This window comes from Mirounga leonina, unplaced genomic scaffold (assembly GCF_011800145.1).
Source record: "Mirounga leonina isolate KUSES-001 unplaced genomic scaffold, KU_Mleo_1.0 Mir_94, whole genome shotgun sequence".
NCBI lineage: Eukaryota > Metazoa > Chordata > Mammalia > Carnivora > Phocidae > Mirounga > Mirounga leonina.
The window spans coordinates 49275323-49298832 of NW_023270855.1; the positions used below are offsets into that span (position 1 = coordinate 49275323).

At 51.0% G+C, this 23510-nt stretch overlaps 1 protein-coding gene and 1 long non-coding RNA gene across 5 annotated transcripts in view; one reads left to right on the plus strand and one right to left on the minus strand.

Annotated features, from left to right (window-relative positions):
- Window positions 1-10723, plus strand: part of ADGRL1 (adhesion G protein-coupled receptor L1) — a 43543-nt gene extending 32820 nt beyond the window's left edge. Inside the window, exons 10-23 of one of the 3 annotated variants that reach the window (XM_034998302.1) lie at window positions 101-284; window positions 607-729; window positions 1252-1466; window positions 1760-1930; window positions 2384-2593; window positions 2692-2912; window positions 3113-3179; window positions 3606-3697; window positions 4234-4402; window positions 5627-5764; window positions 5914-6010; window positions 6103-6231; window positions 6408-6425; window positions 6861-10723. In XM_034998302.1, the coding sequence (XP_034854193.1) occupies window positions 101-284; window positions 607-729; window positions 1252-1466; window positions 1760-1930; window positions 2384-2593; window positions 2692-2912; window positions 3113-3179; window positions 3606-3697; window positions 4234-4402; window positions 5627-5764; window positions 5914-6010; window positions 6103-6231; window positions 6408-6425; window positions 6861-7603 (2577 nt within the window). In that variant the 3' untranslated portion in view covers window positions 7604-10723. The remainder of the gene's footprint in view (window positions 1-100; window positions 285-606; window positions 730-1251; window positions 1467-1759; window positions 1931-2383; window positions 2594-2691; window positions 2913-3112; window positions 3180-3605; window positions 3698-4233; window positions 4403-5626; window positions 5765-5913; window positions 6011-6102; window positions 6232-6407; window positions 6426-6860) is intronic. The other 2 variants (XM_034998304.1, XM_034998305.1) reach the window with 2 other exon arrangements.
- Window positions 1280-23172, minus strand: LOC118005914. 2 transcript variants are annotated; one of them, XR_004677899.1, is made up of 5 exons: window positions 23091-23172; window positions 4282-4389; window positions 2425-2563; window positions 1922-2130; window positions 1280-1367 (listed from the first exon to the last, which is right to left on the minus strand). It is a non-coding gene; the product is annotated as an uncharacterized LOC118005914 (long non-coding RNA). The 2 variants fall into 2 exon arrangements; XR_004677898.1 differs by lacking the exon at window positions 2425-2563.
- Between the last annotated feature and the right edge of the window lie 338 nt (window positions 23173-23510).

The following is a 23510-nucleotide window of genomic DNA, read 5'->3' on the forward strand; positions in this document are numbered from 1 at the left end:
ACTGGGGATGGAGGCTGAGAGGAGGGTATGCAGTGAGAGTCCAGCCCAGGGAACTGGAGGGTGGGGGGAGATTCACGGTGCCACCCCCTCGCCTGCCTAGGCCGTGGTGGAGACAGTAGACAACCTGCTGCGGCCAGAGGCTCTGGAGTCCTGGAAGGACATGAATGCCACGGAGCAGGTGCACACAGCCACCATGCTCTTGGATGTGCTGGAGGAGGGCGCCTTCCTGCTGGCCGACAATGTCAGGGAGCCTGCCCGCTTCCTGGCTGCCAAACAGAATGTGGGTGAGTGCCGCAGTTGTGCCCAGGGCAAGTTCAGGTGCGAATCTTTTTTTTTTCCCCAAGATTTATTTGAGAGTGAGCGAGCGAGCGAGCATGGGCATGAGTGGGGGGGAAAGGGAGAGAATCTCAAGCAGACTCCATGCTGAGCGTGGAGCCCAATGCAGGGCTCAATCTCACAACCCTGAGATCACGATCAGGTACAAATCTTGAACCGTGGGGCCTGCCAGCTGGGGATGCCCTAGCCTTGGGCCTCTTGCCATAGCTGGGCCCCTGGGCTGGGGACAGACCCCAACCGCATCTGCCCTGCCATCCCCTGTCCCCACAGTCCTGGAGGTGACAGTCCTAAACACGGAGGGCCAAGTGCAGGAGCTGGTGTTCCCCCAGGAATACCCAAGCGAGAACTCCATCCAGCTGTCCGCCAATACCATCAAGCAGAACAGTCGCAACGGTCAGTGCCCAAGCTCTGGGCTGGCATCCCCGCTTCACGTGTGAAGAACATCAGTTCTTACACTGTATTGGGTTGAAGAATCCGAGAAAAGGGTGGGACTCGTAACCACACACAGAGTTGTTCTCCATTCAAGCAAGCCTAACATTTCAGGGGATTTGTGGGGTCCCCCCAAAGCCCCAGAGCATAGGACACTTTGTAGTTTGCAGGGCTCACTCCTTTGCAGTGGCAGTTCTCATAGTTCAGGGAGGTCTGTCCCATTTGAGAGTAAGGCTCAGAGAGGTTGGGGATTTGCTCAAGGTCACACAGCAAGTGAGGTGGGGGCTGGGGACGCAGTCCTTATGTGTCCTGGCATACTGCCTTGCCATTTGGAACTGCCTACAACAGAGCAATGGTACGTGGAAGGGCTCCCGAATCCCCCTCACCTGGGCCACAGCCTGGCTTCAGAGGTCCCAGTGACCAGGATGGCTGAAGGGGTGCCGGCTCAGGACTGACGGCACACCCCGTGGTGCCTGTCCTCCCCAGGTGTGGTCAAAGTTGTCTTCATCCTCTACAACAACCTGGGCCTCTTCTTGTCCACCGAGAACGCCACAGTGAAGCTGGCAGGTGAAGCAGGTACAGGTGGCCCTGGCGGCACCTCCCTGGTGGTGAACTCACAGGTCATCGCGGCGTCCATCAACAAGGAGTCCAGTCGCGTTTTTCTCATGGATCCTGTCATCTTCACCGTGGCCCACCTGGAGGTGAGCTGAGGCGTCCCCCCCCGCCCCGGGGTCCCGCCAGTTTCCGTGTCCCCGGGCTGTATATTCTCCCCACTGTGCGTTCACCCACCCCAAGAGCAAGTTACGACCCCTCCCTGGGGCACCGGTCCCCCAACCCCCACCTCACCAGCTTGGGCCATTTGCCCCCAGAGATCCCAGACTGTCACCCAGAGCCCCAGGCACTTTTCTCATGCCTGTCACCATCCCCATAGCTGGGTGTGGGGGCTGGAACGGGACTCCCTGGATCTGACTGCCCGGCCACCACCACACAACAGGCCAAGAACCACTTCAATGCTAACTGCTCCTTCTGGAACTACTCGGAGCGTTCCATGCTGGGCTACTGGTCAACCCAGGGCTGCCGCCTGGTGGAGTCCAACAAGACCCATACCACGTGTGCCTGCAGCCACCTCACCAACTTTGCCGTGCTGATGGCTCACCGAGAGATCGTAAGCTGGCCGGCGCTCCGCTCCTCTGGGCAGGCCCTCTTGCTGGCCTGGCTTTGCATGGCATCCTAGAGAGCGCTGCATGGGCAGTGCCAGGGAAGACCAGCTTCGTGGGCATGGGGGGGGGTGGCACCAGTCTTGCCCGGGGCAGGAGGCCACATGTCTGGTTCTTTCTGGTCATGGTCCCACCTTCTCCCAAGGCACTGTGGAGAAGCAAGTTGGTGTCACCTTTGTCATCTCTCCACAAGCCTCCCAGAGCATGAGGAAGTGAATGTGCCACCTACGGAAGGGCGGGGGCCATCAAGTTGGCCAGGGGGCAGAAGGCCAGAGGAGCAGCCCTGGTGGTGCTCATGGCCTGTGGCCTTGCCCGCCACTAGCACCTGGCTGAGCCCAGGGTGAGCCTGGCCATGTACAAGGCCAGAGGTGCAGAGTGCGTCCCCTGCTCCTATCCCCCAGTACCAGGGCCGCATCAACGAGCTGCTGCTGTCGGTCATCACCTGGGTGGGCATCGTGATCTCCCTCGTCTGCCTGGCCATCTGCATTTCTACCTTCTGCTTCCTGCGGGGGCTGCAGACCGACCGCAACACCATCCACAAGAACCTGTGCATCAACCTCTTTCTGGCCGAGCTGCTCTTCCTGGTCGGGATAGACAAGACTCAGTATGAGGTGGGCCAGGGTTTAGGGGCAGAGGCAGGTGGGAGGAGAGGCAGCGCTGGCCTGGGTAGCCCCTCCTCACCTGTGGTGCCCCTCCCTGCTGCCCCCAGATTGCTTGCCCCATCTTCGCGGGCTTGCTGCACTACTTCTTCCTGGCCGCCTTCTCCTGGCTGTGCCTGGAGGGCGTGCACCTCTACCTGCTGCTGGTGGAAGTGTTTGAGAGCGAGTACTCCCGCACCAAGTACTACTACCTGGGCGGCTACTGCTTCCCGGCCCTGGTAGTCGGCATTGCGGCGGCCATTGACTACCGCAGCTATGGCACCGAGAAGGCGTGAGTGTCCCCCCCCTCATCCCCCGGGGTGTCTCCTGCCTGGCTCCCTGCTCAGCAGAATCCCTTGGGCCAGGACCCTCAGGACAGTGGCCTTCCTGCTCGTGAGGTCTAAGGCCACAGTCTGCAGAGTCCCCAGGGGCTAGGATGGGAGGGAAGGGCTTTCCCTGCCTCTGTCTACCCCAGCCCTGCTTCCTTTATAGCTGCTGGCTCCGAGTGGACAATTACTTCATCTGGAGCTTCATTGGACCGGTCTCTTTTGTTATCGTGGTAAGTGGGAAGGCAGTACTACGTCTCCCTCCTTCACGCAAGCTAGCCTTGACCCCTGAGCCCTGCCCCCACTCTCCCCAAGCCTTGAGAGGGCTGGTTTGAAAACCATCAAAACTGAGCAGCCCACTAAGAGAACAAGAACAGAGCAGGTCTGTAAAGCTCCAGCACCAAGGCCCGTCCATCCAGGAACTGTGATTTGAGCCCCTGCCTTGTGTCAGGCTGTGGGCTCTGCACTCCCACCAGCAGGAGCCACATTAACAGACCGCTGTTACCAGTCAGCAGGTACCTGAGGGCAGGTACATCAGCAGAGGAGGCCCTGAAGAAGGGGGTGTTGAGGCTGAGACTTGGGCAGGGGTTTGCACTGGGAGGTGGGGGGACCCCAAGGGACCCCTCCCAGCCTAGCCCCTCCCCTTGTCCCACCCCCAGGTGAACCTGGTGTTCCTCATGGTGACCCTGCACAAGATGATCCGGAGCTCATCTGTGCTCAAGCCCGACTCCAGTCGCCTGGACAACATTAAGTGAGCACCCCTTCCCCACCACCCTGCCCCTCATAGCTCCGTACCAGGCCTGGTCTCTCCCAGGGCTTCCTAAAACGTGGGGTGCTCACCTTCAGTACCACAAGATGTGATTTTAAGAACAAACATAGTATTTTATTGTGCTTGTTGTGTATCTACTTAACAAGTACTGGAAAACATGGTATTAACACATCCAATCTGTGCTTTTGGGGACGTAACTTCTTAGGGTGAGGCCAAGTTGAAAAGGTAAGTCCAATTCAGGGCAACTTAAAGAGAAACTGGCAGCATAAGACAGTTTAAGGGTCTGGAAATACGGCCTAAGGCTGAAGGCAAATGACTGACCTTTGTAAAAGCCCAAACCCAGGCTGGGTGAAAGTACCAGTGTGTAGGCAATTCCCCCCCATCCCAAAAGGCCTACTCACCCCAGGTGGGTCTTTGCAGATAGCATCCAGACCCACTTGAAGAGGGACACACAGCAGCGGGGGGAGGTTTCTCCATTGGCAAGGACTTTGACATCCCTATCCCCTCCTCCTCCCCAGATCCTGGGCCCTGGGGGCCATCGCGCTGCTCTTCCTACTGGGCCTCACCTGGGCGTTCGGCCTGCTCTTCATCAATAAGGAGTCAGTGGTCATGGCCTATCTCTTCACCACTTTCAACGCCTTCCAGGGGGTCTTCATCTTTGTCTTTCACTGCGCCTTACAAAAAAAGGTGAGGTCAGGGAAGGGGTCCAAGTGCCTGCCTTCTGTAGTGGGACCTGTGTCTGCTGTGAGGGGAGCACGGGCTTGGGGTCAGTGAGGATTTAGACAGGGGTGAAGAGGGTTCTGGAACAGAGTAAGATAGGGCAACCTGGGGGAGCAAGAGAGGAGGACGGATTTGGGGAGTTGGGAGAGCACAGGGCAGGGTTGTGGTAACAGAGGACCAACCCCCCACCCACCCACCTATGATGTGGGGGCAGGAATCAGGTGTGTGGGAGGGAGAGGACTGAGTACCACCCAGACAGAAGTTTTCTACTTCAATATTTACAAGATAAACTGTAAGTTTTGTGGTTATAAAGTTTCCTTTCCAACATCCTTACAGGAGCCCCCAGGCTCACACATTCCTGCCCAGGCCTCCCTTCCCTTCCTCCCCTCCAGCCATCCTCTCCTCTGCTTTCTCTCAAACACCTAGACAGGGGTGTCTGCGTGGCTCAGTCTGTTAAGCGTTTGCCTTCAGCTCGGGTCATGATCCCAGGGTCCTGGGATCGAGTCCTGCATCAGCTCCTTGCTCAGCGGGGGGCCTGCTTCTCCCTCTCCCTCTGCCTCTGCCTGCTGCTCTCCCTGCTTGTGCGCCTGCGCTCGCTCTCTCTGATAAAATCTTAAAAAAAAAAACAAAAACCACCACCACCACCTAGACAAGATCCTCCTCAGGGCTTGTTTCTGTTCCTCCCCAGATATCCGCAGGGCCTGCGGCCCTATTTCCTTCAGATCTTTGCTGGGATGTTTCCTCAGGGAGACTTTCCCTGGGCTATTAGAACTCACAAACCCCAACCACATCCCCCAACCCACCGGCACTGCCTGACCCCCTTTCTGGCCATATTGGTCTGCACAGCACCCAGCAGCATCAGACATCCTACACGGTGTGCTGTTGTTTGCATCTACATATGTCTCCACCAAAATTTAGCTCTTGGGGGTAGGGCTGTGTGAGTGATGTGTTCTGTACCGTTATCCCTGGGGCCCGAACTATGCCTGGAACATAGCAGATGCTCATTAAAGATCTGTTGAGAGAGTGAATGAGAAACTCAGTGGATGTAGAGAAAGGAGGATGGCCTGAGCAGGGGGAGCGCCTGGCTGGCTGGCTGGCTGGCTGGCTGGCTGGCTGGCGGGGACAGGAGACAAGGTTTCTGAGGCTTACAGGGGCACCCACTGCCAGCTGCCTGTCCTCCTCCTCCCCCAGGTGCACAAGGAGTACAGCAAGTGCCTGCGTCACTCCTACTGCTGCATCCGCTCCCCACCCGGGGGCGCTCACGGCTCACTCAAGACCTCAGCCATGCGGAGCAACACCCGCTACTACACAGGGACGCAGGTAACGCAGGTATCCGGGCAGGGCTCCCTGGGGCTGAGGAGGCAGGGCAGCACTTAGCTCAGGTCCCTAGTGGTGCTCAGCAGGCGAGTGGCCTCAGAAAGATCCTGGAGGGTGGGTAGCCTGGGGGTGGGGGGCTCACATCTGGGCTGTGTCCCCAGAGCCGAATCCGGAGGATGTGGAATGACACTGTGAGGAAACAGACGGAGTCCTCCTTCATGGCAGGCGACATCAACAGCACCCCCACCCTGAACCGAGGTGAGACCGCATCCCTTGCCCTTGGCTCTATCCCTCAAGATTCCCGGACCAGTGGCTCTGGGCCACCTTGTGACCTCTGATGTCCTGGATAGGTACCATGGGGAACCACCTGCTGACCAACCCCGTGCTGCAGCCCCGTGGGGGCACCAGCCCCTACAACACCCTCATCGCCGAGTCGGTGGGCTTCAATCCCTCCTCACCCCCTGTCTTCAACTCCCCAGGTGAGAGTACTCTGGTACAGGAAGAGGGTGACAGCCCTGGTCAGGGAGTGTGGTGGGGTCTGCATCCCGAGGGTCTCTGCTTGGGGCATCCTGGTGCTTCCTGAATTGGAGCTTGGGCTTGACTTTCCAAGCACATGCTCACCTTCTCTCTTTTCCCTCCTGGCTGGCACCTACAGGGAGCTACCGGGAACCCAGTAAGTGTGACTTGCCTGGTAACGTTTCTGAGGCCGGGAGGGGAATGCGATAGTGGCCTCCTGGGATAACCTCACTCAGAGGAGAATTCGGGTGCCCCCCCCCCAGATGTCACACACATACAGCTGGAGGGGGTTATGTCTGGCCCTCAAGTAGGCAATGAAGGTGATGATGGTCAGAGCACAGGAAATACAGCTGGTCACTAGGCCTCTTCACACTGCTGAGATTCTGAGCCTCCAGCTGGCAGGAGACCTAGAGGGAGCTGGTCCCCACCCCCATTCCCCCAACATGCTGCTGGGCTGGTGTCCCCACTACGAGTGAGGAAGAATGGGAATAGGAGATCCCAGCCCCCAGGGAAGCAGGCACCCCCTCTCCCACGTGCCCACACCCCGGTCACTGCCCACACTCCTCCTGAGCTGGCCCCCTTTTGCCGGCAGAGCACCCTCTGGGAGGCCGGGAAGCCTGCGGCATGGACACACTGCCCCTCAACGGCAACTTCAACAACAGTTACTCCTTGCGAAGCGGGGATTTCCCTCCAGGGGACGGGGCCTCTGAGCCACCCCGAGGCCGGAACCTGGCCGATGCTGCTGCCTTCGAGAAGATGATCATCTCAGAGCTGGTACACAACAACCTGCGGGGCAGCAGCAGCGGGGCCAAGGGCCCCCCCCCACCTGAACCCCCTGTGCCACCTGTGCCAGGGGGTGGTGGCGAGGAAGAAGCAGGCGGGCCCGGGGGTGCTGACCGGGCAGAGATCGAACTTCTCTACAAGGCCCTGGAGGAGCCGCTGCTGCTGCCCCGGGCCCAGTCGGTGCTGTACCAGAGCGATCTGGATGAGTCGGAGAGCTGCACTGCGGAGGATGGGGCCACCAGCCGGCCCCTATCCTCCCCTCCAGGCCGGGACTCGCTCTACGCCAGCGGGGCCAACCTGCGGGACTCGCCCTCCTACCCGGACAGCAGCCCCGAGGGGCCCAGTGAGGCCCTGCCCCCACCCCCGCCTGCACCCCCCGGCCCCCCTGAAATCTACTACACCTCGCGCCCACCGGCCCTGGTGGCCCGGAACCCCCTGCAGGGCTACTACCAGGTGCGGCGGCCCAGCCATGAGGGCTACCTGGCAGCCCCCGGCCTCGAGGGGCCAGGGCCCGATGGGGATGGGCAGATGCAGCTGGTCACCAGTCTCTGAGGGACCTCATGGACCAGGGGCTGGTGGCCCAGGCCAGGGAGGGAACCCTGGGTGGGGCTCCGGTGGGAGAGGGAGACTCATGGAGGCAGTGGCTGGTGGGCCACTCTCTCCAGGTGCCCTTCAGCCGTGGGCCCTCTAGGCCCCTCAGGAGCTCTGCCGTGGGGGCCTGTGGTGCAGGGTTCACAGACAGGGTTTCCTACCAGCCATGCGCACCAGCTCGATTTGGGGGAAGTGCAGTAAGGAGGAGCCAAGAGGTCCCCAAGGTAGTAAGGAAGGAGAAACTGGATGGGTGCAACCCACTCTTTACTTCCCCCCTCCCCTACCTTCTTGCCCCCTGGAGTGAAATGAGGGCTTTGGTTTCCTGGGCCCTGCTGGAAGGAACCTGTCAGCTGCTGCTCTCTGCAGCCAGAAATGCTGCACCAGGAAGGAGCAGTGGGAGCAGACGGACAGGTTCCTCTTGCACTACAGTTCCCTACTCCCCCTACTCCCGGAGACTGGGGCCTCTGGCCTGAGAGAAAGCCCCAGGGCAAGCGGAATGGGCGATTGTGGCTGCTGGTTTAAAGGTGGAACTTTCTCTGAAGCTCCTTCCCTCTGTTCTTTGTCCTTGCCTCCCCAGCAAGCCTGCCCATCAGCCTCCTCAAGTGCACCCAGCGACCCCCTCCCTTGGGGTGACTCCTGATGAAGCACAACTCCCCTCAGGGCCCCCAGCCCACAGGGGTGGCCATATTCGGGCAGTTCCCAGTCCTGTGGGCCTGGCTATCTGGGGAGCAGATTTTGGGTCTGGATCTCCCTGGGGAGTGGGTCCTGGGCTTGGATCTTTCCCTAGGGGGCCATCTTACCCCTTCCTCTCTCCTCCTCCTCCCCCATTGCTGTAAATATTTCAACAAAACGGAAAAGAAAAAAAAGACAAAAAAAAAAAGAAAATCTCATCACTTGAAGGCACCGGGAGCCTGTGGCCCAGCCGGCCCAGGGCTCTCTCTGGAGCAGAGTGGCGCCGCCGGCCCTGGCAGCCAGGACTTCTCCGCGTATGTGTGCATCCCCAGCCGGGGTGGGCGGGCCGCCAGAGCAGCTTTTTACAATCCAGAGACAGAAAACAAAATCTAGAAGCAACAGCGAAACAAAGAACCTGTTTCCTTCCCGGCACCGTTTCTGTCGCCTCTTTCCCTGCTCCGCCTGTTCCCTGGCATCAGTCAGCCCTCCTGGGGCGTGTACCTCACTGCCTGCCCCAGGACCGGGGCCTGTCTCTCCCTCCCCTCCCCTCCCCACTGGCCCAGGGGAGGCACCCTCACACCCAAAGATGCTTTTGCCAAGATGGCTGTGCTGTCCCTTTGAGTTCCTGCTTCTTGTATATTGCTTCTGGGACTCTGGGCTGAGGAGGAAGGGACGGACTTCCCACCTAGGGCGGGTGATGGGGGAAGAAAAGTGAAGGCAGCAGGTGGTGGGAGTGAAAGGGAGGCTGGGAGTGATGAAGTTGTCTTCTCTCTTGGGGGGAGGGGGGCTGCAAAGGTGAGAGATCATCTTCCCTACCCTACGCCCTCCTGCAGGGGAGGCAAAGCCAGGTATCAGGGCCTGCAGTCAGGACACTCTTATACCAAGCGCTCTACCCCAAACCTTAGGCTCTGGAAGCTCTGGGCTGGGGATGTCTCCTGAGTACCTCTTCCAGTACCCTCTTCTCCAGCCATTCACCCTGGCCTTCCCACCCCGCCCCCCCAACTCCTTGAGTAGGGTAGTCCCATTGCCACAGTAGCCCAGCCCTGTCATTGCCATTCTCCCAGGGGTGGCCCTCCACCTCTACTCTGACCCCTTCTTGTCTCTTTTGCCCCTCTCTCTTTTCTCACAAGTGCCATGAGTTTTCAAACATCCTCGGGTCTCAGCCTGCTGCTGCCATAAACTTCTTTGGGTTAAGGGGGGAGGCTCTAGGGAGGAACTGGGGGAAAGGGACAGGTAGGTGGCTGGAGGAACCCTTTTTGCTGCTAGAAAGCCCCTCCCTTCTCTGGGGAGCTGGGGCTGGCTTGTCCCCATCAGTTAGGGGAGAAGGGGTCAGACCAAAGATGGTGGTTTGTCCCATGTAGGGAGACAGGTGTGGGGAGAAGGCAGGGTTGGGTTCCATCACTAGCTTTTTTGGGTAGAAAGGCTTAACTCAGCTGAAGACCGTGTGTAAGTCTGGATGGGGAAGAGAAATAAGGATAGGGACAGTCTTGCCCAGACAGCTCTGTGGCCTTCCTTGGCATCACTAGGCCAGGAACTCCACTGTAGGCAGGGGCAGCCAGAGGTCTGTGAAGAGCTGGCAAAAGAGGAGGGATGATGGAGTTGGCCCGGCATCAGTCCAGCTAAAGCCAGAGGCTGCCTCTGACACCAGCAAGAGGGCTAGGAGAGTAGGCTTGGCAGGAGAGTTCCCTGGGGGACTGGAGGTATACGAGGAATCCACTTCCTCGCCCCTGACCAACCCTCCTCTCCAGACACTGACAATCAAGGGGAGAGAGGGTGGGGTGGGTCCCTAGGTTCCCATTCCAGCCAAAATCACCAAGGTGGATTCCCAGGCCTCAGATCTGCATGGCAGGGCCCCCTGGTGGGGTTGGACACCACTTCAGCCTAGTGCAAAGCTACCCCCAAGAGCCCAGGTGTCCCCTTACCCCAACCAGACCTGGTGCCTTGACACCCCACCCCAGCTGGGACGGTATAGAGAAGGAAGGGTCTTGGTTTCCTCTCCTACTCCCTTCCTTGGGCTCCTGAATTCATTTGCTTTTAAATCTAGTATTTTTCTCTGGGTTGTTTTTTTTTGGGGGGGGGGGGTGTTTTTTTTTTGTTTCCCTTGCCTTCCTTTCTCTGTCTCCACCTCTTTCCCTGTGTCTTTCTCGCTGTCTCTATGTTCCTCTTCTTTCACCCTCGATTTCTCTGTGTCCATTCGGGCCTCCTCCCCTCTCTCCCATCCCTCCCCCCACCCCAATCTCTCCTTGGTCTCCTTTTCGATATGCCAAACCAATTTTGGGTCGAGTGCATTTAACGAGAACAAAACAAAAGGCTCATAACAAGAACGTTTCAGAAAAAAACAAAAAGTTTAAAAAAAATTGTTGAGTCAAAAAAAAAATCAAACAATAAAGAAATTAAGATTTCTTGGAATGACAAGAGTGGTGTGACTCACTGGGGGGTAAGAAAGGGGTGAGTGGATCTGCTCGAAGTATCCCCATTAGGCTGACACAGTGAGGAACCTGCACTGCACCATTTCGAACCCACGGCAGAGGCCTGGTGAGTCACAGCATCATTAACATTTATAGAGAACTTTGTAAGTTCCTGGGCCTGGCTGAACACTTCAGGTGCAGTTTCTCTTTGAATCCTCATAAATGTTCTAGGGTGGAGGTTATCAAATCTCCATTTTACAGATGGGGAAACTAGCTTACAGTGCCTAGATGCATGCCCAAGTCTCCCTGGGCCAGGCCACTGCCATGTCGAGTCTCAGAGAAGCCCTCCAAGCTGTATTTAGAGCAGAGCACAGGAACTGTATGCTGTGCCTGTCTCCTTCCAACAGCCATTCCTAGACTCCCACACGCGGCTGGAATGGTGCATTTTCTTTTCTTTTTTTTTTTATTTACTTATTTGAAAGAGAGAGTGCGTACACACGGGGGGGGGGGGTGTGGCAGAGAGGGGAGAGGGAGAAGCAGACTCCCCACTGAGCAGGGAGCCTGATGCGGGGCTCGAGGCTCAATCCCAGGCCCCCAGAGATCATGACCTGAGCCGAAGGCAGAAGGTTACCTGATTAACCGACTAAGCCACCCAGGCGCCCCTATGTTGCATTTTCAAACATGACAAGGTGGAATTGCATCCTGTGTACTTCACATTCTCAAATACAGCTGCCAGTGCTCAGAAAGAAAGGAATGACTACTCAAACAGTGTGAGCATCTCTCTCCACGCCTCTCTGCCTTCAGCATCTGCATCCAGGATGCCATATTCCCCTAATTATCTTCCCACCTCTCCCGCCACTCCCTCCCAGAAGTCTCTGCAGCTGGTTCCTTCTCATCTCCCTACTTCTTAACATTGGCGAGCCCAGCTACTATACTCATTCCCTGGGAGATCTTAGCCTTGTAGCACGGTTTTAAATAACTATAAACTGATGACTCCCAAACAGAGCTGCAGCCCGAACTTTTACCCTCGAGCTCCAAATTCATACACATCTAACTACCCATTCCACATTTCCCCGAGTGTCTGGTAGGCCTTCAAACTTAACCTGTCCAAACCTGTCCCCCCAGCTCCTCCACCTCAATTAATAGCAAGTCTATCCAGAGACTTAAGAATAAAACCCTCAGAGGTTCCCTTGTACTTATGTCCTTGTTCAACCCTGACCCAATCTGACAGTAAATGCAATGGTAGTTCTAACTTCAAAATATCCACAGCAAACTAGTTCTTACCACCTTGGTTCAAGCCAAGGTCTCACCAAGACCACTGCAAGAGTCCCCTAACTAGTTCCCTTGTCTGTCCTTCAGGCTTTTCTCAACACTGAAACCGGAATGATCTTGGTAAGCATCTCGTCCCTCCTCTGCTCAGAATTCTCCAATATACTCCTCTCTTGCCCAGACAAAAGGCCAAGGTCAGCCCAACAGCCTGCAATGACCTATAACACTCTACAACATCAGATCTCATCCCCATGGCTCTGCTCCCTCCCCCCACTAGCCACAATGGGGTTCTTCACTGTACACAAACATGCAGGCAGCACCTGCCTCAGAGCCTTTGCACTGGCCATTCCATAGCACTCATTTATTCTCCTACAGGGCTTATGAAAATCAGTCTCCCAGGCCACTCCATTTAAATTGCAATTGGCCACTCCAGAACCCCCTAACCCACACATCTTGCTTTGTTTCTCTCCCATAGCACTCCTATCTAGCAAACCAAGACATTTTTGGTTTATTGTCCACCTCCCCGACTAGAATGTAATGTAGAATGGTCTGGTTTTTTTCACTACCGTTCCCCAGTGTCTAGCACAGCATCAGACACACAGTAAGTGATCAATAAATATTTGTTAAAGGATGGAAAGCTGAAATGAGTATAAGACCCGAGTGAGCCTGACATAAGAGTTACGAATAATGGGAACTATGAATCTACCATTTCCTCCACGGCTCTCAGCCCCCATGTGCCCCTCACTGCAATGCTAAGGTTTAATTTAGCATGGTCCTGAAACCTAAGCTGGTACCCAACCGAAGAAAAGGCAACCTGTTCCTATGCTGGAAGAGGAGCCGATTCTCTGGACTAAAGGAAAGACACTCTGTGAGCCAGTCTGGGGATGTTGAAGGATAATTAAATTTAACTATGTATGGTTTTAACTTCGTGCTCGGATTTTGAAATCAAGTCCCAGCAGGAGATTCTACAACACGACCAGCTCTTTCACCTGTGTCCTTTACTCTCCCCAGCACTGCACACATCCTTCTCTGCTAGCACAATCTAAATCTGCTGTGCCGGCTGCCTAGGAACTCAGGTGCTTGCTGGTGGCACTCGTACATACCTGAGGCCCAACCATTTGCACGTGCCCACCCACAGTAACACTTATGTGGAGATTTACCCCTTCAAAGTTCTTTCCTGTGTTTCATCTCATTTAATTATCACAGGGTACGTATTATTATCCCTATTTTTCAAATGAGGAAACTGTAGAGCGACTTCTCAACTTCCTTTCTCAACAAGGTTACTAGGCAGTTGAAAGGGTCTGCATCCTGTAGAGGCTTTCCATGCCCCAACTTAATCCTTTCAATGACACGATGAGGCAGATGTTAGCCCCATTTCACAGCTGCAGAGGCAGAAGTCCAGGAAGGTTAGAGAATGTCCACACAGTCTCTAACCTGGCCCAGGCCTCCATCTTGGTCTTCTGATCCCAGGGGCTGCTTCTAGGGATGTCCGTACTCAGCTGGAACTGCCCACTCCTCATCACTGCTCACCCATCCCACGTGGCACACACTAAAGGAGGCTATCTGGCTCCCCACACCAGAAGAGATGTGCCCACTAACCATGCCACACCCCAACAGTCCCCATGTAGCTAGTATTAAGGCTGTCCAGAGTGGGAAGGCCTTAATGCAGAGCAACAGAAGATTCTCTTTAGACTCCCAAAAGACTAAAGGCACTGGGGGACTCTGTCCTTGAGAAAACCTCCTCTCCCCCACAAACTCCTGGAAAGGCCTGGGGGAGCCAGGCTGAGGCTAGTCCTCCATCCCCACAACATCCACTGGCTTATTCTACTCTTCTCTTACCCCTTCAAACATCAGTCATGGAAACCAGCAGTGATGACAGGCCCCTGCTGGCTTTTCCCTCCCCCATTTATAACATGTTCACTTCATCAGGACTCTCTTACCAAAGCCCTTGCAACTGCTAGTCTTTTCTAGCTATCCTGTCCCACTGTCTCCCACAGGCCTCCACCTCCATCTAAGTGATCCCACCCTCTCACAACTGAAGCCCTCACTGTAACCCAACCAGTCCTCTCCTGGGAATAATTCCTAAGGAAACACACATGCACATGAAGACTTAGCAGCAAGAAGGTTCACTGTGGTCAGGCTTCTAAGAGTGAAACACAATGAATAAAACTTCAGCATAGAAAATCATTACATAAATCATGCACACAAACAGAATGCATGTAGCCATTAAAAACAATGATGCAGAAGAACATTAACTGACATGGAAATATATTCATAATAAGACTGTGTAAAAAGTCAGACATAAAATACAAGGTAAAGAATGACCCCACCTTTTTAAAATGACATATATATATGCAAAAAGTGTGTGTATAGGGACATAAAACTGTGTGCATATGAACGCATGCGTGTGTGTATATTGCGAAAAGTAATAAAGGGAAACCTCACTAAAATGGAGTCAAGAGGCCAGAAGGGGGAGCTCTCACGCCCTACCACTACAAGTCCTTTGCAGACCCAACAGAAGAGATGTACCTCGCAAGTGGACACTACTACCCCAGGAGGAGGAAGATTTTCTTCCCCCTCCCCCACAACTCCCCCCACCCCACCCCGCAATAGCGCAGCCCTCGAGACACAGATGACTCAGCCAATAAAAAGCCACTCCAAAAGGAAAAAAAAAAAAAGAAAGAAAGAAAAGCCACTACGCTTTGAACTCCCAGTTCACTCCAGAGGACTTTTGGTTTGTAACAGCCATCCCAATTTCCTTTTCTCTATAAAAGAGCATACCTCTCCTTTGTTATCTAGAGTTGCCTATGGTTATGGTTTTGTGGCAGCTTACAAGTCCCAAAATGCAATTCTCTTATTCCCAAATAAATCCATTTTTGCTGGTAAAACTGATAGCTTAATTTTTGAGGTTAACATTACATATGTGTATATATACACACATATAATATCCGAATTTAAAGCTATACATCAGAATATTAACAGGGGGTAATTTTTACTTTCTTGCAATTCTCTATTTAAAAAATTATTTCTTTAAACATATTACTTTATTTTTACTTATTTATTTTTTAAGAGAGAGAGAGAATGGGAGGGGGGCAGAGGGAGAGAGAGAATCTTAAACAGACTTCGTGCTGAGCATGGAGCCTAATGCAGGGCTTGATTTCACAACCCTGAGATCATGACCTGAGCTGAAATCAAGAGTCAGATGCTTAACTGACTGAGCCACCCAGGCTCCCCCCTCCATATATTACTTTTGTAATAGGAAGAAGTATTTGTGTATCCTACTTTCTGTGGAATAACAAAAACCAAGAATAACTGATACCTCTGAAAGAATAAAGAACAAGGTGTTAGAACTCGCCTTATAAAGACTGGTTCTAATGTGGTAATATTTAAGACCATGTGCTGTGGTGTGGGCACGGGAAGAGATAAACAGGCTCATGGAAGAGACCTGTGACTGGATGGAAACTTGCTCTAGACAGAGGTTACAAATCACTAGGGAAAGAATGGATTCATCCAGAGGCTCTCAAGGGTTTTGGTCTTGGGGTCCCTTTTACTCTCTTAAAAATTAATGAGAGGCATTTGGGATGACTAGGTGGACCACAGAAGATTTGGGGGACAGGAAAAACACTGAGACTATAATCATGGCCATGTGTCATACATTTGTCCAAATCCACAGAATGTACGACACTAAGAGTGAACCCTAATGTAAACTACAGACTTTGGGTGATAATGATGTGTCAATGTAGGTTCATCAACTATAACAAATGTACCACTCTGGTGAGGGATGTTAATGGTCGGACAGGCTATGCATGAGGGAAGGTGGGGCAGGGGGCATATGGAAAATCTCTACTTCACTCTCAATTTTCCTGTGAACTTGAAACTGCTCTTAAAAAAATAAAATAAAAAGGAAAAGGAAAAAGGAAAAAAAATTAACTCTTTAAAAAAAATTAATGAGGGGCACCTGGGTGACTTAGTCTGTTAAGTGTCTGCCTTTGGCTCAGATCATGATCCCACAGTCCTAGGACTGAGCCCCACATCGGGCTCCCCGTTCAGCGGGGAATCTGCTTAGTCTCCCTCTTTCCCTACCCCTGCTCCACTCTCTCTCTCTCAAATAAATAAATAAAATCTTAAAAAAAAAAATTACTGAGGACCCAAAAAAGCTGTTCTTTAAAGGGATAGGGATGGGGCGCCTGGGTGGCTCAGATGGTTAAACATCTGCCTTTGGCTCAGGTCATGATCCCAGGGTCCTGGGATTGAGCTCCACATGGGGCTCTCTGATTGGCGGGGAGCCTGCTTCTCCCTCTCCTTCTACTGCTCCCCCTGCTTGTACTCTCTTGCTCTCTGTCAAATAAATAAAATCTTTTTAAAAAAATAAATAAAGGGATAAGGAGTAGATCTGTGTATATTTACTAAATTAGAAATTAAAACTGACAATTTTTAAATATTTAAATTAGCTAATAAATCCATTAGATGTTAACATAAATAATCTATTTTGTAGGAATAACTATATATTTTTAAAAACAAAGTAGTGAGGGGTGCCTGTGTGGCTCAGTTGGTGTCTGACTCTTGATTTCGGCTCAGGTTGTGGTCTCAGGGTCATGGGATTGAGTCCTGTGACGGGCTTGGGCTCGTGCTCTGCACAGAGTCACTTGGGAGTCTCTCCCTCTCCCTCTGTCCCTTCCCCTACTCCTCACATGTGCACATGCTCTTTCTCGTAAAAAAATTTTTTTAATTAATTTTTTAAAAGATTTTATTTATTTGACAGAGAGAGATAGCAAGAGCAGAAACACAAGCAGGGGGAGTGGGAGAGGGAGAAGCAGGCTTCCCGCCGAGCAGGGAGCCCAATGTGGGCCTCGGATCCCAGGACCCTGGGATCATGACCTGAACCAAAGGCAGACGCTTAACGACTGAGCCACCCAGGCGCCCCAATTTTTTTTTATTAAAAAAAAAAGTAGTGAAAAGAATGGCTTTGTTTTACATTTTGTAAAGCTCCAATTGTCTGGCTTAACAGAAGAAACCTGGATTCTCACACAGGCTTCTGCAATCAATCTGTTGCAATATGCTCTCTTGATTGAAGTACATGAAGAAAATCCAGCCTCACACAGATATATAATTGGAAGAGGGAGGAATGCTATTTCCTTTTTAGCTAATTGGGAATATTCTACTTTGTTACTTATACCAAAACTCAAAAAGTAGTAGCATGTTCAAGTTAGTTATAATGAGGAATATGAAACTGTATCAGTGAACTTTTCACACTGTTACATTGAAACCCATTGGTCTATTGGAAAATACTGATCTACTGAATTACTACATTTAGCTATACAATATTTTTAAAATCTTCTTTGTTAGTATCACCACTGATCTCATTAGAAAAAATTTTAAATATTGAGAAGTTCAGGCTTATGGTGAATAAAACTTTTCCCAAAGACTATTTTGCTTGAAAGCTCAAATTTTATCATTGGCAACAAACCATCAGTTGTCCTCGAAGTGACCAGCTCACTTCATTCATTCTGAGAAAACATCTACCAAATATCCTAACTGAATCACTGCAGTCTCATTCTTTCAAGTAAAAATGGTGTTCCATGAAAAAAGTCACCAGTTCCACTTCAACTCAACTGTACAAGTGCATTACGTCAACTAACATCACTCCCAGCGTGTTGCTCTATGCAAACTTCCCATTTCACCACACAGAATGCTAGAAAGACTTGCTCACGGGGCTAAGTTTTAACACAGATTACTACTTTTCACTGCTTCTTCACAGACACTCTTAAATGGAATTGTTTTAACATTGAATGTGTAGCAACAGTGAGGAATACAATGACAACTACTACTACGGTTTGGGGACACTGCATGGACTCCTGCTAAAGCACCAGCAGTTTTACCCAACCATTGGTTTTGTAACAGTAGGGCACATGACAACACAGTGCAGATGAGAAATCCAAGTAACACTTTAGAATTATTATGAAAATAGTTTATCTCCTGGATCCACAGAGGATCACATTTTGAAAACTACTTAACTACTCAGTAAAAGAAACTGCGACAACTGGTTTCTGTCTGGAAAAAACTAAATCACAGTCCTACTTCACATCATAAACAAAAATAAATTCCAAGTAGATTTTTTAAAGGCTAAATGTGAAAAGTAAAACTTCCAGAAGAAAACACAGTAGGATGGGGCACCTGGGTGGCGCAGTTGGTTGAGCGCCTGACCTTTAGTTTCGGCTCAGGTCATGATCTTAGAGTCATGGGATCCAGCCCCATGTTGGGCTCTGTGCTCAGCTGGGAGTCTGCCTGAGATTCTCTCTTTCCCTCTCCCTCTGCCCCCCCTCTCTTTCTAGAATAAATAAACCTTTAAATAAGAAAAAAAGAAAAAGAAAACACAGTAGGATATCTTATCGACCTCAGGGTAAGATTTCTTAAGCAAAGCACAAAAAACACAAACTTCAAGTAGATTGATTACTCTGATGACATTAACATAATAATAATAAATCCTGAACATCAAAAGACACCAAGCAAATGAAAAGGCAAGTATCAGATGTAAGAAGAACTTCTGCACTAATTAAGATGAAGACAATGCAGCAGGAAAATGGGCAAAGATATCAAAAGGCAATTCACAGAAGACAAATGGTCAATAAACAGATATAAATAGCTCAACCTCACTAGTAATCAGAAAAATGCTAACTGAAACCACTCATGTACACCCACCAGAAAAACAAAAAATGTAAAAATCTGACAGTACCAAGTGTTGATAAGGACACTGAGCAATAGCAACACTACTGGTGGGAATAAGAACTGCAACCATCACTTTGAAGAGCAAACTGGCAGCATCTAGTAAGGTGGATATTCCCATAACCCAGCATTTCAACTCTTAGATGTGTATCCTAGGGAAACTCCTACATACAACAGTGACCACTGAAGCACTGTTGGTAAGAGTAGAAAATGAGAAACAACCTAAATATCGAGCAAGAGGTAAATGGATAGGTAAACACTGTCCAAGAAAACTTTCTGTGACCATGAAGTGTTCTCTACCCATGCTGTCTAATGTGGTAGCCACCAGCCACAGGTACCTATTAAATGCACAAAATGTGACTAAGAGTGAGTAGGGAATTGAACTTTGTGTTTAATTTTGATTAACTGAAATCTAAATAGCCACATGTGGCTAATGGCTACCACATCAGACAGCACGGCTACAGCAGTAAAAATAAATCAATTAGAGTTACATACGTGTAAATGTAGATACACTGCAAAAGCATTACATTGGACAAAAAAAGAAAGTTTCAGAAGGTAATGGCTGGGACTAGCGTGAAGCAAGCGGAGTGTATAGAGTGAAAATATTAGGAGGCACTCACCCTCAGGGTTGTGCAGGTACAGGTTGGACACTTGGGTGACCCCGAGAGTGAACACCTCCTTAAATTTGGGGCCATAGGTGCCTTGCTCGTCTCAACCTGTAAGTATCTATCAGTATGCTACTGTGTCAGCGGTCCCCAAGATCATCCCAGGTTCAATGATTCATTAGGAGGACTCACAGGATTTAGCATATAGCCTACACACAGCTATGGTTTCTTACAGTGAAAGGGTACAAAGCAAAATCAGCCAAGGGAAAAGGCACAGGGTGTGAAGTCTAGAGGAAACCAGACACAAGATTTCAAGAATCCTCACCTAGTGAAGTCACATGGGATGCACTTAGTTCCTACAGGAAAGTTGTAACAACACGTGTGAACTGCTGCCCACCAGGGAAGCTTAGAGACTCAATGCCCAGAGTATTTATTGGGCGCTGGTCAAAATTCCAGAACCCAGAAGGAAAGGAGGTATTCAACATAAATCACATTGTACAGTTTAGGCACCATGAGGCACTCTTATTTACGGGATGACAGGAACCTTCCTAAAATCCAAGTTCCTAGAGGCCAGTCAAGGGCCAACCTTGCAAACAGGCCTTTCTAAAGACAGCAGTCTCATGCCTAGAATGGTAACTTTTTTGCACAGATTTCATTTATATAAAATTGTACAACATGATATATAATACTATACATTGTTTAAAGACACGTATATAATAAACATGTACAAACATGCACAGAAAAACACCAAATCTAGGGTTGTAGTTACATTTGAGGAAATGGGGAAAGGACTAAGTTTGAGACAGGGGTACAGAAGACCTTTCAACAGAATCTCTAATGTTTGATTCCTTAAGCAGAGTAATGGGTAAAAATTTATTTTGTTGTAGCATTTCTTCTACCTTTCCAAATGTGTGTGCACCTGAGATATTACGTAGGAAGAATAAAGACTTATTACTATATACTACTAACAGTTCATGTTATAGAGTGCTTTTCACATTCCAGGTATTATACTAAGCCCTTTATACGAATTTTTTTTTTTTTTAAGATTTTATTTATTTATTTGACAGAGAGAGAGAGGCAGGAGAGAGGGAACACAAGCCGGGGGAGTAGGAGAGGGAGAAGCAGGCTTCCCGCGGAGCAGGGAGCCCGATGCGGTGCTCGATCCCAGGACCCTGGGATCATGACCTGAGCCAAAGGCAGACGCTTAACGACTGAGCCACCCAGGCGCCCCTATACGAATTTATTCGTTTAAATACACTCAGAGGTCTATGTGAGGCAGCAGAGATCTCTACCCTCAATCAGCTGTCAATCTACTGAGGGATGATGAGAGATAAGCACAGTCTAAAACCAATTTAAGTACTGGATCTGAATGCTACTAAGGTAATAAAACGGTAATATGATTAAGGAAGGGCTGCTTTAAACTAGGGTGGCCTGGGAAGGCTTCTTTGAAGGGACATTTGAGTTGAACCATAAATGATGACAATGAGACAGCCATGCAATTGTCTAAAGACAGCACATTTCAGGCAGAGGGAACAGCAAGTGCAAAGCCCCGCAGCAGGAATAAGCTTGGTGTGTTGAAAAACAGTAAATAAAGCCAGCAAGGCTGGAGAGGAAGACTGAGATGAGGCCTGAGAGGTCAGCTGAGGTCACCATGCAGGGCCTCCTAAGCCACAGTAAAGATCTTAGTCATACTCATTCTAAGTATGACAAGCCTTTGAAGGTTTTAAGCAGGGTAATGACATGATCTCGTTTACAATTGAAGATTATTCAGCCAGCTGTATGGAGTACTCATTATAGATAGCCATTTTCTTTTTTCTTTAAAGATTTTATTTATTTATTTGACAGAGAGACACAGCGAGAGAGGGAACACAAGCAGGGGGAGTGGGAGAGGGAGAAGCAGGCTTCCCGCGGAGCAGGGAGCCCGATGTGGGGCTCAATCCCAGGACCCTGTGATCAGGACCTGAGCCAAAGGCAGTAGCTTAACGACTGAGCCACCCAGGCGTCCCAAGAGCCATTTTCTTCATTAGCACCAAAGACATAATGCTTGTGGCTGATAAGCTTCTCAGGGGGTACGAAAAGGTTGGGGGGTGGGGGGAAAGTTCCACAATGCAAAAAGAAAACTACGAAGCTGGAATGAATAAGTATTTAATTAAATATCTAGAAAACAACATCATGGCAACTTCATTCATCATTAAATTTAGTATTCATATAAACGTCTGAATTACATTTGGAAATAATTTGAAAATTAGATTTTTTCAGTCACAAAAATTCACAAGTATACCCAATGACTGCCAAGAAATCATAGCTGATCATAAATGGGGATTTTCTTGCAGCCAAATCATGTCAAAGGAAAAACAGCTGTCAATATTTTTTGACCACAAAACATCTTTTTTAACTTAATGTGAAATGCAGATATACAAAAAGAAAAAAAAAAGTGTCTAGCATCATGAGGCCTTACAACTGTACCAACACCACAGAGGTGGCTGGGTAAGAAATGCTAGTGGCTTAAATTGGTGTTCAGGCCTACACTCTTTGAGTCTGAATAGTGGCCAGGGGACCGTTGCAAAGGCTTCTCTGAGAAAAGCACATTTGAACAGGTAGAACTGAATGACAAGAAGGTGTCAGCCATGCCAAGAGCAGGGAAGAAGAGGTTCTAGGTGGAGGTTCTGCACTGGAAATGCCAGGTCAGATGTGTAAGGAACCAAAAGAGAGTCTGGCCGAACCGAAGCTGGGGTTGGGAGAAGGGGGTAGTAGGAAACAAAGCATGTATATTCTGGAACACAGTATTCTTATCCCGAGAATAGAAAACCACTCATATTTAAGAGTGGCTGATCCAGTTTGTTTCAGCCCTACACTGTCCAGGAATACAGCAGCCACTTGCCACAGGGGCTCAGGAACATCTGCACGCAGTTCGTGCCACTGCAGCACAGAACTTTCCCCATCACTCAATTCTAACTGATTAACGTTTGCACTGAAAACCCGACAAGCAGTCGAGCTCCCGGAAAACTTGTAAGTATGTTGGGAACAGACGCCGTGGGCATGCGAACCTACATTTTCAACTCTCAATTTTATGAAACCTAGTAAAGCCAGACCGCCTCTCTCCGATGAAAATGCAGCTGCAACGGTAAAACGCACGGGATTTCAAAGCCTTGGTACTTAGTAAAAGAACGGAAGATACATCTCCTTTGTATTTTTTATACCCATCGCATGTTGAAATAAGATCTTGGCTACACTGGGTTAAAGATAACATTAATTTCACCTGGTTTTTTGTTTTACTTTTTTTTTTTTTTTTTTAACGTGCTTACTAGAAAAATGTAAAGCGAGAAATGTGGCTCGCGTTAATTTTCCACTGGTCGCGGGTGGAAGCTGAGGGTAGCTCCAAGAGGTGCCTGGAGCCTCCCGGGCAGGGCGTGACGGCGGTCCGACCCTGGCGAGGGGGTGCACAGAAGTTTCTAGTTGTATTATGCAGTCACGAGTCAAGTCCGTGAGTTTTCAACGGCCCCGTTCACGGGGCGGGGAGACGAGGCCCCGGGAGCTGAGTGGCAGAGGCCGGACTCCAACTCCCCTGTCCACCTGCAACCTCCCAGCGGCCCTCGAGGAGGCGAGAGCGGGATTCGAACCAGGCCCGACTCCTGGGGCCCCGGACCCAGCGCGCCGCGTGAGCGCCGCTCCGTCTCCCCTCAGGAGCGTAACCAACGTTCACAACGGACTCCCCCGCCGCCGGGCCAGAGGGGCCGGGAGCCCCCTAGAGAAGGTGCCGGCTACGCTCACCTGCTGACAGACGCCAGGGCGACCAACGCTCCTCCTCTCTCCCCGCACGGTTCAAGCACGCCTGCAGCCAACTTCCGCTCCTCTGCCGCGAATCCCCAGCTAAGTATTCCTCTCCTCCCGCCCCGCGACCAACCCAGCCAATCACCTCTTAGAAAATCTGCGTCAGCCCGGCCACACGCCTGCCTGCCAATCACCGCGGGCGCCAGCACCGCCCTTCCCGCCCTCTTAAGCGGGCGCCGCGCGCCACCGCTAGGCGGTTGGCGGCTCTGCCCTCCGCCGGGATGCGTCTCCCGGAAGGGCGGGGCGAAGCGCCGGCCACGCCTGTGCGGGAACCTTTGGGATTGGCCAAGAGGAGCCTCGCGCTCTGCCTCCGCCCACCCCCTGCCTAGACATCCGAGTCGGAGACGCTGGGGATTGGTT